Genomic DNA, 14,110 nt, shown 5'->3' on the forward strand with positions numbered 1-14,110 from the left:
CCACCTCTGTGAAGTAAAATATTGGTGCTCATGTTTTATTTTTCTTGTCATATTTAAAATTTTGCAGTATTTTTGTCTACTTTGTCAAGCAGGCACTGTCATACTTTAAAAATAAATACACCCATCTTGGGATGCATGTTCAAAAAAATTCTTAACTTATTTAATACAAAACAGGCTTGGAGATTACTGCCTTGTAGCATGTCTTTGGGGTGGCAGGGAATGAGCAGTTTGTGAGGCTGAGAATTGAACCGAGAGCCTCACGTGCAATTGGCAAGCACTCTACCACTGAACTACACCTCCAGCCCAAAGCATGAACTTTTAACCACTGAACTATACTGGCTGGCTAAAATAAAGAAATAAAGTCCCAGAAAGGAAAGCAGGGTATGTCTCTTAAGGGCTTGTGAGGAGACACTGGACAGAGAAAATAGGGTTTCACTAGGTGCAGGGCCCCTGAGGTCTCCAGAATGCTGACTTGGCTTCAAGACCAATTAAATGTCTCTTAAACTGAACTCCACAGCCCTGCCTCCACCGTAGTGTCAGCAGGGACTTGAAAAGTCTATTTCTGCTCCAGTGAAAATCAGCAGCACAGCCCCTTTAGTCCCATCAGTCCATCTTTTTCCCATTCCTGTCTTCTTCAGTTCCAGCCATTTTACCCACTGACAGTCTCAGCCCAATAAGACCCAACCCTACCACAAAGGGCAGCGAAGCAGGATCAGATGAGTACGTGCCCAGTGGCATGGCCTGAACTCTGCTCTTTCCCTGCAGTTATTCCTAATAAATACAGTAATTATGGACTTGAGCTAAAAATATTGAGTGTTGGTTTCTGAGTCTGACTGGACCTAAGTTTGAAGCCTGCCTCAAAGAAGCTACACTTCCTTCTAGAAATTACCTAACCTTTCTAAGATTGTTTCCCTATCTGTAAAATGGGGATAATTTGTTTACTTATAGTTGCTTTTTCCCAGAAAGGACTTAAAGTAGACTTTTTAGAATGTTTGTGAGAATTTTATGAGAGAATGTATATATAAAGCACTTCACAATTACCTCACTTACTCCTCACAAAATCCCTTGGAAGCAGATGTCACTAGTATCCCCACTTGATAGACCAAACTCAACTCTGATGCATAGAATAAGCACAGGCTATTTTCACAGTTGAAAACTTCTTTGCTGTTGAGAAGTATTTAACATTTGAAAATAAGAATAAAGTCAAGTACTCTTAAACACCACTGGCCTTTGAATATTCTCTCTGATATGTGGATCCTAACACACAATAAGTGGGTGGGTGGGGACAGAAATTCATTAGATTGGACAAATGGGAATGAAGAGAAGGGATGGGGGATGGGAATAGGAAAGACAGTAGAATGAATCCGACATGACTTGCCTATGTTCATATATGAATACACAACCAATGAAACTCCACATGTACAACCACAAGAATGGGAAGTTATACTCCATGTACATATAATGTTAAAATACATCCTACTGTCAAGTATAACTAAAAAGAATAAAGAAAAAAAATTTATTTGAACATCTAAAATTTAAGAAGACATCCTTCCCTATGATGTGCAATAGGCAACTGACATATCACAGGCTACAAAGAGGGATGTATACTGACAATGTTATAATAGAAGTCTTACCACCATTGAAGTCTTCAGTTAGGCCAGTCAGTTGCGCCTCATACTTATTCCCAACACTCACCTCATGGCTACCACTCAGACTCATCCCAACATAGGTATACATTCAGTATTTACTGTAGTTCACAACTCTAATGTACTTTAGGAAGAGGCATGTTCTCACAAATGGACCACTCGCTCTTTCAAAATAATCAGAAACTTTCTGCTTACATTTTATTCTAATATCTATAATTGAATCTAATTTTCTTAGGTAGGTACTTTTGACTCCTGTGACCTTAAAGCAGGGCCCTTCCCCTAACTTAATACCTACTTATTACCTTCAGTGCCCTAGGAGGGTTCCATTGAGGACAGATGGTTCATAATCTGTGGAGGATTGCTTTACAACAGATTTATTAACCATATGCCATGTGCTAAAGACTGTGGAGCAAGAGAGTTAACTAGATGTAAGCTCCTATCCCAACAGGCTTTGTGAAATGTGAATGGAGTTGAGAAATACTTTTAAGAGATCCTGGCCCTGTCAAGATCAGGAAGCACCTTAGTCTGGCACCTGGTCCTCTTTTGCAGTTTCAGAAACTCAGGTTATCACTTCCCAGTAACTGGAACAACAGGGCAGTGACAGGATGAAATTCAGAAAATTGCTTCATCCCAACCAAACTAAAAAAAAAATGAGCTTAAAAACTAGAATGCTGTTGTTTTCCTTCACATTGGGAAATGAATCTGACACTGGGGCTCATCTTCACAGAGCAAATGTACTCCAGGGGGATGTCTATTCAGGCATTCAAGAGACCAAATGATACATTAAGTTAACTGGAAACACAATTATAATCTTAAGAGTTACAGGAAGCCTAATCCAAGCGTTATAGCTTTAAAATTTGTTAGTCACTTGCCAACCTGAGTCCCCAAATTCTTTAAAAACCACCTTACTCATGCCCTTCCTTATAAAAATCAGACATATAACTATAATGGAGTTAGACCCAAATGAACAGTAACATGTCAAAGAATCCATAGGGACAGGTGTCTGAAAGCAGAAGCTTAGGAAACAAATACATTTATGGTAGAGGAAGGAGGAAGACATTTCAAATAAAGAATGATGAAAGTAAAGGAAAAATCAGAGATGAACTATAAGAACCAAGTAAAGGGTTGAAAAGAGCTGATTCACTGAAAAGCAACAGAGTGGACAATAAGCACATTTTCCAGGTAGAAAATCAGTTGTGACCTTTGGGAATAGTTTTAATAGAGCTGTGAGAGTAGACATCTGATTACTAGGTCATCTATAACTAAGCAGTTCTTCAAAGTTCATAGCACAAAGCAACAAGGTTTGTGATAGCATCTCAATTAACTGACCTTTATTTGAGCAAACATTCCACAGCCTGCACCATGCAGTATCACCCTTTGTTCCTGAAGGGCAGCAGACTACAGTGCAAACAGCACTGGCTGGGGGGCCCAAGCATCAGGTCTTTAACTTCCCAGCAACTGAGGCAGCCTCAGTGCTTTTGCGTTTGCATTTCCTCTGTCTGGAAATCTCTTCCCCCAGCTACCCACTGGGTGAGTTTCCTTTACCTATCTCACTATGCCTAAATGTCAAATTGCCATTTACTGAAATCTTTCCTGACCACTGGATTTGACACACTTGTACCACCTCCGCTAGCACTACCCTCCCCTTCCCTGCTACACACTCTTCCGTAACACTGACGTACATCTGACATCTGACATACCATCTTGCTTATCCATTTATTAAGTTTTCCCCTCTAGACTTTTAGGCTCCTCGAAATAACATTTACTTTGTCCACTGTTCTGTGGTATGCCTGGCAAAAAATAGGCAAACAAACATCTGTTGAAGGGATGAATGAAACACTAGTTTCGATCCCCAAGATACAGTGGCTGCACTGGAGAAAATGTTCTATAGGAGGATGAATTCCAGTAGCATAATATCCAACTAGGACAGAGTGGATGCAGAGGCCTGTGTTGGTGGAAAGCCATCATTTTTAATGAAAACCTCTTCACCTATGCAGACTGCACCCCCCTCCCCAAGATGACTTCTTTCCTGTTGAAAGTCACTACTTTACATGCTCCAAACCAACTCCCAAACCCCAGCTGTAACTGTCTTTCATGTTCATCAACTTCAGTATTCAAACTCCAGAGGATAGAGCATTGCGTGTAGGAAGGGTAAAGAGCTGATAGAGAAAAAGTGATGATGACATAGTCCATGCTTCATTCTTGGGTTTCTTCTCAGGTCAATTCAGAACCTCCAAAATAAAGTCAAGTAACACCACAGGCTTGCACATGCTCACCAGCTGTTTAGAAAGTGTGCCTAGATCTCTGAGGTGGGCCAGGTGTCCTCCGCACCTGAGGAACAGTACAGCCAGCTTTTTTTCCAACAGTGATAAATAACCCTGCAGGATGAGCTGTGCCAGAGCTGGCCAGTAAGTCACCCACTGCTATCGCTGTGGGGCCAGACCTGTCTCGTAACCCTCCGTCTTCATGTCATTAAGCCCTAGCTCCTCATTTTGGTCAAAGGTGCGCTTGTAACGCTCCACCTTCATCTCTGGATCTTCTTCAGGTGCATAGACATTCTGCAAGGCCAAGGACAGAAGATCAGTACGTGCCCTCCCCGATTCCTCCTCTCCCAGGCAGCTGCCAAATCCCAGTTCCCTAAGAAGTTAATGGCCTCCTATCCCTGAGGGCTACACTCTAGTAGGGGGGCAGCAACAGAGCCCCCCAAGGTTAGGAGTGAAACAGCCTGGCCCCAGGCAAAGGCAGGCAACAGTCCACCTAAAACATTTTACATCTGTACCTTCTTATGAAAAGTGTGGCAATGATCTTAATCATAGAAAGAACTTACATAACAATTTGTCTGACCCTATAAATACTCAATAAATGTTAAAGCGGGATTGAGGCCCTGGGTTCAAACCCCAGCATCACACACAAAGTTAAAAGTTCCAGCAATCATCAGATTAACTCCCCAGCTAGCTTAAAGTCTCTCCGTTTTCCCATTTTGGTCTCTGAACAGGGCACCATCTCTCCTCAATCTACAGTCAGATTTGCAAAATGAAAATTCCAGAGTTAGAGGTAAGAACAAGAAAAAGGATGAAAGGAACCTAGGAGAAGCCTGTTTTCTTCACATAAACTTAAAGCTCTTCCCACTTTCCCCCCTTTCTCTTTTATCTTCTTTCTTCTGGCAGAAGTTCTCTAAGGAAGAGCAGTACATTTAGAATCAAGTATTTTTAGTTTCTGGGGATATGATAAACATTCAAAGAAAATCAGAAAATATATCTCCATTAAAAATCAAGGAAGGTCTACCGTACCTGCAAATAACTGTTGCCTGCTGGATCATTCATAATAAAGTGGGCCTTCATGTTACCCTCGATGATCTACAGAGAAGAGAGAATACAGCAAGTAAATGTTACATAGCCCCTGACAGGAAAGAGCTGACTGGCCAGACAAGAGCCAAGTCAATCTACATTGCAAAATCCCCAAAAGTTTTAAGAATTGGTGAAATTAGGTACCTCTGGAATTAGAGTGGAAAGGAACTAAAATAAGAACTGTTTGAAAGCTATTCAAGAAGCAAATCAACACCCCCAATCTCATCTCCTACTCCCAGTGGCCAATAATTGTTTTTGTTTCTCTGGGGATACTACCTTAGGAATCTATGGATTGAAAGACACTGGGCCAATTAATTAGACAGCAAAGTATCAAGAACAAGGAGGTTAAGTGAAATACACTTACTGGAAATAGGCATACACATATCCCAGGCCTCTAACCACACTCAGCTCTCAGAGCATGGCCAGTCACAACTTCATGCTCAGGACAGAATGGAAAATAGCCACTGATGGGTCTCTGACTAGGCCTGGAGGAAAGCCCTAACCATACGGGGGAACCTGGACAAAATGGCTGCGCTAAAGATGCCTTCAATGAGCCCCATAACAATACTCACCCCCAGTGAGGTTTCTAGCCCTCTACTTGTAAACAGTCAAGGCTTACCAGGTATTTGAGCAAAGCAGCTAACACTGACAGAAAATTTAAATGGGGAAAAAAGCAGCAAATAAAGGAAACAAACTGTGCAAGGAAAAAAAATCCCCCCAAGAAAAAATAATTGGATCCTTAATACAAAATGCTATTTTTAAAAAGGCAAGGGGAAGACAGTCAAAGACACACACGCACCCCAAAAAAGCTCTTCAAAAATAAAGACACAAGTGGAAATGAAAAACTCAACAGAAGGGATGGAAAATAAAGTTGAAGGAATCTTCCAGACTGGAACAAAATACTAAGAAAACAAAAATAGAGTAAAAATAAGTAAATTACATTTGGGCACAGTGGTACATGCCTGTAATCTTAGCAACTCAGGAGGGTGAAGCAGAAGGATTTCAGATACCAGGCCAGCCTGGGCAACTTAGCAAGATACTGTCTCAAAATAAAAAATAAATAAATAAAAGGACGGAGGTAGCTCAGTGGTAGAATGCCCCTGGGTTCAATCCCCAGTACCAGAAAAAAGAAAAAAATAATAAGCAAATTACCCAAGATCGGACAAGTAGGTCTAACATCTAAAAGAACAGGCAGAAGGCTCTCTTCCAAGAGAATAATTCAAGAATGTTTCCTAAAACTGAACTACATGAGTATTCCAGATTGAAAAAAATCCAGGTGCTTAGCACAGTGGCTGAAACTTATCCAAAACAAGGCACATCCTGAAATTGCATATCACAGAGGACAAAAAGATTGTAAGAATAGATCATATATGAAAGATCAGGAATCAGAATGACTTCAAAATTCTCAATAGCCAAACCAGAAACTGGACGACAGTAGTGCAGTATTCTCAAATTCTGATGAAAAAAATCATTACTATCCTAGGATTCTGTTCTCAGCAAACAATCAACACAATGTGAGGGTGGAATAAAGAAATTTTCAGACATGATAGGTCCTAGAAACTTTATTTCCCATGCACTCTCTCAGGAAGCTACTGGAGATGATGCTCCAACAGAATAAAGGAGAAAACTAGAAAAAAGATGAAATGAGATAAAGGAAACCAAAAGAATCCCCAGCATAATGGTCAGATGTTTAAGTGGCAAGATACAAATGTGGTATCTTATTCATAGGAACCTCAGGACCCTGAGGACGAACTGACCAGTGTCTTCTCACCTGGTCCAACTTTTGGCTGAACTCCTGCAGTTTCTCTGACTGACCAGGATTGGAACTGTCACCTAGTGTGAAAGGGTTCTTGGTTACCTGCAATAAATGACATCCAAACTGCTAAAATACTTGCTTTATGGTTAGTAGATCTGACCATAAACCCAGGCAGGGAGTGGTATCTGGTGCCCAGTCAAAAAAAGCTTGGTCTCCATGTATCCCATAGCACCATGCTGACCCACGCAGCTACTCCTAGGAGTTTACGGGATCAGTCTGCCAAAAAGGCAAAACTAGTCACGTGAAATGAAATCTGGAAAATTGCTCTTACAAAATTTAATCCAATTTGGAGAAGAAATGCAAAAAAATGTATAATTTACAAAGACAAAAGAAAAAGCTTGACAACAGAATCAATTAAGTAAAATGATTAATCAATAAGATAAAGTATATAGTCAATCCTAGGAATCCACATGGGATTGATTTCAGGACACCCCCCAGACACCAAAATCTGTGGATGCTCAAGTTTCTTACATAAAATGGCACAATGTTTGCATAGAACCTATGTACTTCCTCCTGGATATTTTAAATCATCTCTAGATTCCTATGATACCTAATAATGTAAATGCCATGAAAATAGTTATTTACTATATTGTTTAGGGAATGACGACATATTGAGTACGGACACAATTTTTTTCCCAAATATTTTCAATCTGTGACTGGATACTGAGGACAAACTTGCTAACATGTATGTTAGCAAGTTTTAGGTCGTCGAGGACAAACTTGCTAACATGTACATTAGCAAGTTTTAGGTCGTCGAAGGACCCTCATACCCTATTTTACAATGAAATAATGACTTACCAACACCACAAAATAACTATATCGTCCCGGAATCAGGCCTGGGAATTTCCATTGAAAATTTCCCTAAAACTTCTCTTCACAATCCAAAACAATAATTAAGCTCTTAGACCAGTTTTAAAGCAAAGAAATCCTCATTTGTCAGCACCAAAACTAAGATGTTTGAGGTCTTTCAGCTCCTTTTCCCATAGCCACATTGCTGCTGTATACTATATACTCAGGGTACTCACCAGTTCCCGGATGTCTTTCAGGAGCCCCTCCAGGGTGGTGAACTTGCCCCCCAGGACAGCCATTCCCAGTTCAAATTCCAGCTCTGGGATTTCCACACTACATGTCTCAGACTGTAAGATGAGAGGTTAAATTAAGATCTGTAACAGGGGTTGGGGATTCAGTTCAGTGGCAGAGCACTTGTCTAGTATTAGCAAGGTCCTGGGTTCGATCCCCAGCATCATAAGTAGAAGAATTTTAAATTAGAAGTAAAGAAGGCCAATCAGAGGCCTCCTATCAAATTAACACCACCAGTGATATCTTGGGGACAATATCAGTTGTCCCAGTTTTCTCTGACTTCCCAGCTAAAGACTGAGACTCACTCCTGTCCATCTTAACCACCAAAATGAAACCAGCTTAATAAAAATAAGCTGAGTCACAGCTCCACATTGTCAGGTACCCTGTCTTCAGGGGTTACAGAAGTGAAAAGCTGTCAAGACTTCAATCAGAAAGAGATTATGGGTCACCTACTGAACCTGTAATTCCAACCATGGATTAACCCTGCTCAGGGATCCTCAAACCCAGGGAAGTAAGGGGATCCCTAATGTCCCCAAACATTATTTCAAAAAAAAAACAATGCCCCCTACATAAAGACAGCTGTATGAAGACACTTTTCCGAGCAGGTGACTGTACCTTGAGAAGGTCTCTGGTCATGTCTGAGGGATCTGTGATGTGGAGTGTGATTCTGGTTCCCAAGGGTTCTACTGCTCCTCCAGATTTCACCTATAAAGACAGTAGTCGGGAGCAACAGCAGAGAGACAACTGATCCTTACCCAATGCCAGGGAGACCTCAGAATTACAGATTCCGAGACCTCCAATTTGGCTGACTAATGACTACCAATGATAGAATCTTCTAAACCAACAGTGGCAACACTCACTCAAACCACAAACACCAAGAGGTGGCCAAGCCTCAGGAGCATATCAAACTTAGCCCAAATTGCCAAGAAACTCTGAATTTACTTTTTAAAGAAATGAAGAAATGTGACACTCAGGGGTTGAAAGAGACTTTTTTTTTTTTTTTTTTTTAGATTTCTCTTTTTAGCTATTCATGGACCTTTATTTTTATTTATTTACATGCGGTGCTGAGAATCGAACCCAGTGCCTCACACATGCTAGGCAAGTGCTCTACCACTGAGCCACAACCCTAACCCTGAAAGGGACTTTTAAGCATTTATTTCAGGTCTTTCACCAACTGCATCCAAAGTGTAAATCCCCTTTATAATGTTCTGTTTAAGAATTTAATCAGCTTATGCTTGACTATACTTGGGGAAAGGGCATTTACAACCCACCAAGGTATCACAACCAATTTTCAAACAGCTACTCCATCATGGAATCAAAACCTGCCTCCTTGAACTTCAACTCCTCTGAGAAAAAGATCAAAAATCTTTCTCTCTTCCATATAATCAACCTTTTATATGTCTTAAATGAGTTAAGGTTTCTCTAGCTTTTCTCCTCTAGGCTAATTCTCAGTTCCTTCAAGGGCTTCTTACCCTTCACTAAGTCTAAGAGAAAGACCCAACCTATTCCATCCTCCAGTCCTGAAGGAGATTTAGGAAGGATCAAAGTTATAAAAGGGTTACTCTTAAGCCAGTCTTCTTCCCAATCTATAGAGCCCACCCACCTCATTAGTTCGATGTCCGCAGTTCTCACAGTTGGTGGCCATGATGATAACTTCCTTAAAGTGGGGGATTTCTGGAAGATGCAGTTAAGGAAATTTGCTTCCAGGAGAGCAAGACCACCTTCTGGGGAAAAACAAAGCCAAACCCTACAAAGACATTGGACCCAAAACTATAACCTCTCACAGGGGAGAGCCTAACTCTGATAGTCCTCCGGGAGAGAACATGTTCTCTGCCTATGGTGACCCCTATTCAAAAATGTTTGAAGACATGGCTTAGGTCACATACATGAGCCTCAAGACCATGACCTTTTTAAACTCAACAGCGAGGTACACAAACTAATCAAAGACAACATCCTTCTTGTTATGTGGAATAAAACATGCGCTTTTCTTGAAAGGATTTTCCCAGCCTGCATGTAACCTTCATGCCTGAGTCAGATGAAGAGCAACCCAACTGCCTGACAAAAGATACGTACTAGCTTCATGTTGGTCTGAGCAGGGGCATTGCATTCTGGGCAGTTTGTGTTGAACTGAAGTACCTGAAACAAAATATGGGGACACAGTGTGAGCCTCCCAGGCGGGATGCTCAGGCTAGAGACATTCAGTTGGCAGGCTAATGGTCACCCATGTTGATGGAGATGAAGAGAGAAAATAAATAGCATCAGTCTCAGCCCACAACGCTGCTCCTTCCTGTCAATAGGAACCAACATGACTCACTTCATTTCTGAGATCTTCCTCTTCTGGCTTCTCTTCTGGTGCTTCTGTCTAAAAGAGCAGAGATGCAAATCACAAGTTGACAAGCAGACCTCAGTCAATGTATATTTCCCAGTACCCTGCCTCAAGAGAAAAATGCCCTCACTCAATGATATCAAGTGTCAACTCATGAATTAGAGAAGCCAGAAAGTAAAACCCCAATCAAGGGAAAAGGCCTCAAGACAGGATCACAGCTGCTGGTATCTTTTCTGTGAAGTTTATCCTAAATCTTGACATGAGCTAGATGAAAGGTACAAACAAGCTATCAAAGGGCAGTAACAGCAACAAAGTAAGTTTCCACTGACTGCAAGCAATCCAGGGACCAAGATAATTTCAGAGCATTTTTCTGGCTTGTTCAGTCCACTTACTTGGAGCCCCAGCATCTCTTCCTGCTGCAGGGTCCGGTTGTAGTGTGTGATCACTAGGGCATCATCTTTCCGGGGAGCATGTGGATTTTCTACAAAGCTGTTCCCAGAGGGATCATCAATGATCTAACAGATGAGTAAAGACAGAATAATTCCAACAAGAAATCATACAACCCTCCACCTACCATAAGACCACAATGGAAAAATCCCAGTTTTAATTATCTCTCCTCCCTTAAATCAAAAGCAACTACAGTCCCTCAATACTTACCAAAGTGAAAGGGGAGGCCACTTTCTTTAGCTCCTTCAGTTTGACAATGAACTCATCAATTCTTTCAGCTATTGTTTCTTCATTTGCCTACCATGAACAAAGTAAAAGCCTCAGCCCTGGTGGTATACCTCATGCCCCAACCCTGTCCTGCCTAAGTCAATTCCCTCAGGAAGTCAACACCTGTCTTAGTGAATAGAAACATAATGATTCCAACTTCACGGTAAGTACACAAGACTGAATTTTATAGGTGCTGCCAGCAGTCTAATTTCTCACTCATTCCACCACTCAGCACAGGTACTCATGCCAGGTAAGGGAATAAACAATACATAAGTCACAGTCCTCTGATAGAGCTCTTCAGCCAGTCAGGCAGACAGATGACTAAATATTAATTATATTATTTCTGTAATAACAAACATAAGATATAAAAGAATACCCAGGAGCACAGATAATTCAAGGGGATCAGAAAGGGCTCTTCTGAGATAACATTACATTGTCTGAGATGAGATCTAAATATACACTGGGAGAAAAGGACAGTAAGCACAACATATGCAACATCCGGGCAGTTACACTCCCACTGAAAGCTTGTTCAAAAAGTTCCCCCATAATTAGCTCACCCTTCGTGTGGGTTGGTCCTGCTCCAGGCCAGAGATAGCACGGTTGATCAATCCTTCAACAGTGGTCAGAGCTTGTAAACAAGAACAAAAGACAAGACTTAGTTCTGTTACCGAGTGCCTACATGACTCTAGGCAATTCACCTGAACTATCTGGGCCTTGATTTCCACATCTGTGAAAGAGGCCAGCCGGGGCTGGGATTATGGATCAGTGGTAGAGGGCTCACCTAGCGCGTGTGAAGCACTGGGTTCAATCCTCAGCACCACATAGAAAAGAATGGATAAAATAAATGTATTATGTCCACCTCCAACTAAAAAATATATTAAAAAAAAAAAAAGAGGCCAGCCACTATGTTCCATTCATTTCTAATAACAGTGATGCCAAAATTCTAAAATAAGAACAGTATGGTCTTACCATTACCCTTTACTACCCTTAACTGTTTACCCAAGCTTTCTGTTCATGTTAAACCAATGGAAACCACAATAATTACATGGTCAAACTGATGCACAAGCCACTAGGCCTAATACCAGGTGTTTTGAAAGAAAATGGGTAAGATTCCAATATGTGTGAACAGTCCAAATCTTAAACAATCCTAATCTTAAACTTACTTCCCTTCTGGCTGAAAGCTGGAATTTCAAAATCCAGCTCAGGTATCCTGGTGGTAGCAGAGTCAGTCTTCACCACTTCTCTGTTCATGTCCTGGGCAGAAAAGAAACTTTTGGTCCAAGAGGTCAGCAGGACAGCTTCTCCCAAAGAAATAACCAGACTGTCCCTCTCCATCAGATCTCAGCCCAGGTGTTTCTCCCTCTGTACACTTGGGAGGGACCAGTCAACTACTTCGGTACAGTTCATATCAGTATGTGAGCCAGACTGCCTAGATGGTGAGAATACTATCCACAGTAATTCCTATTCATTTCATAACCTGACAAAACCCCCACTTTCACAAATCTTATCTCGTTTAAGATGACAGTAACACCCCTTTTTTACAAGGGAGGGAACTAAGGCTTGGCTACTGAGGATTTATTCCGAGTCCCATGACCTGAGGCACAGAGATTTGACACCTGTACTCTTGCTCTATTTGGGATAGTGGGGACCTGCTTTAGTCTTTTCTCACCTCCAGACCCCTGACGCTCAAAGAATAGCGCACTCCCTGGTCTTGGATCCTGCCTGCCGACTGTATCTCCGTGTTGCTCCAGCCACAGTGTTCGCAAGAAAAGGAGCTCACGATTATTTCTCTGAAGAAGGGGATCTTTGTGAGCAAAAGTCGCGTTATGCCCTGGAAAGCAAACAGCAGGGAAGGAAAGAATCAATGAACTCGCTTTCCCTGCACTTCTCCCTGTGAGATTGGGTCCACCTAGCTGGGTGGCGGACGCCTGACCCGAATCGCCTACACCCGACCCTCCCGAGCGCAGCCACTACCCCAGTCTCACGTTGCGATAACAGTTCATGCACAGCGACTCGATCTCGGTGGGCTGCTGCTCCTCGTCCTCCGCGCTGATGGGCCGAAACAAGTGCCCCGCGGAGGGTGGCCGGGCCCGGGCGGGCGAGAGGGCTGCGGCAGCCCCCGGGGGCCCGGGCTCTACAGCCCCGCTGGCCGACATCTCCCACACGCGCAGCTCACGCCACGGCTTCCGGCTTCTGTTGCTCTCGAGGCCCCACCCCTTCCGCTGCTCTCGAAGCCTCACTTCCGCAAGCTGCTGACCCCTCCCCTTCTTAAAGAGGCCGCAGATTTTGGGCCCTCCGGAAGCAGTATCTGACAAGGTTTTCCGGTTCCCGGAAGTAGGGGGACCCGGACTTCTATAGTTAGCAGGTTTCACTTCAACTCGGCTGCCACTTTCGCTAGGATGTCTTCTCAGATTTAGGACAGTTTTTTTTTTTCTCTTTCGTAATGCCTTCACGGTACAGGGAGCCCAACTGTTGGTCCATAAGTCTGACTAGGAGAGCCTTGTCGGGAAGGGGACTGACCTGTTTCTGGAATTCTGGAGGAGGTGCGCTTATAACTGGACTCGTGTCGACCTATGGACCAGACGCTGCTTGAACTTCAGGACCTCTTTTAGGCTCTAGATTCCGCTCTCTGGGTCGCTCAGCTTCTTCCCTTCCCTCGGTTTCCTAATCCTCTCCCTTTCTGCTCTTCCCTTGCCCTATTTCTGCCCTTCTAAGCACCTTCCCAAATTCTAGTCTCAAAAACACAGCCATTGTGTATCCTCCCAGTCCCTCATCCCCACCACATTCAACTCACCTCTTCATTTCCTAACAACAAAAACACTCTTTTTTGGAGTGGGGGGGTAAACTTCTTCCTCTCCCTGTGCAGGGGCCACAACCCAGTTATGTAGCTGAAAGTGGCTAACTCCTGGTGTCAGGGATAACCAGTCTGCTGGCCTGAGGAACCCAGATTCAAGTGGGGTCTGCTGAGAACCCTGCACAGGCCAGGCATGCATGCTGAGCCATGAGGAAAGGGTGCTGGACATGGTAATCCAAAAGGAAATGAATGTGTTTACCCTTTCCTCCCACCCCCAAGTTCATAATTCCCGGATGATCTATGTTGCCTCTGAGTGTGTGTATATGAGTGGGAAGGATTAAGAGTTTGTGGCTCCTAAGGAGGTCAGTCTCAAAAAGGCCATTCAAG

The 14,110-nt window shown here is 42.8% G+C and overlaps 1 protein-coding gene across 2 annotated transcripts; it reads right to left on the reverse strand.

Annotated features, from left to right (window-relative positions):
- Positions 1-3,287: 3,287 nt before the first annotated feature.
- Positions 3,288-13,142, reverse strand: Zpr1 (ZPR1 zinc finger). 2 transcript variants are annotated; one of them, XM_047518056.1, is made up of 14 exons: positions 12,915-13,142; positions 12,599-12,760; positions 12,093-12,183; positions 11,487-11,557; positions 10,873-10,959; positions 10,608-10,730; positions 10,204-10,251; positions 9,959-10,025; positions 9,493-9,563; positions 8,505-8,594; positions 7,835-7,945; positions 6,765-6,851; positions 4,937-5,002; positions 3,288-4,204 (listed from the first exon to the last, which is right to left on the reverse strand). In XM_047518056.1, exons 1-14 carry the CDS (start codon positions 13,083-13,085, stop codon positions 4,070-4,072), a joined length of 1,380 nt encoding a protein of 459 aa, XP_047374012.1. In that variant the 5' UTR covers positions 13,086-13,142; the 3' UTR covers positions 3,288-4,069. The 2 variants fall into 2 exon arrangements, with proteins under 2 accessions (XP_047374012.1, XP_047374013.1); XM_047518057.1 differs by lacking the exon at positions 9,493-9,563 and having other exon boundaries at positions 9,963-10,025.
- Positions 13,143-14,110: the final 968 nt, after the last annotated feature.

This window comes from Sciurus carolinensis, chromosome 11 (assembly GCF_902686445.1).
Source record: "Sciurus carolinensis chromosome 11, mSciCar1.2, whole genome shotgun sequence".
Taxonomy (NCBI): domain Eukaryota; kingdom Metazoa; phylum Chordata; class Mammalia; order Rodentia; family Sciuridae; genus Sciurus; species Sciurus carolinensis.

Coding starts and splice junctions, on each gene's coding strand:
- Zpr1 (XM_047518056.1), bottom strand. CDS start 13,085: ATGTCGGCCAGCGGGGCTGTAGAGCCCGGGCCCCCGGGGGCTGCCGCA. Junction 6,852..7,834: donor TGAAAGACATCCGGGAACTG/GTGAGTACCCTG, acceptor CATTTATTGCAG/GTAACCAAGAACCCTTTCAC. Junction 4,205..4,936: donor CAGGCAACAGTTATTTGCAG/GTACGGTAGACC, acceptor TTGGCCTTGCAG/AATGTCTATGCACCTGAAGA.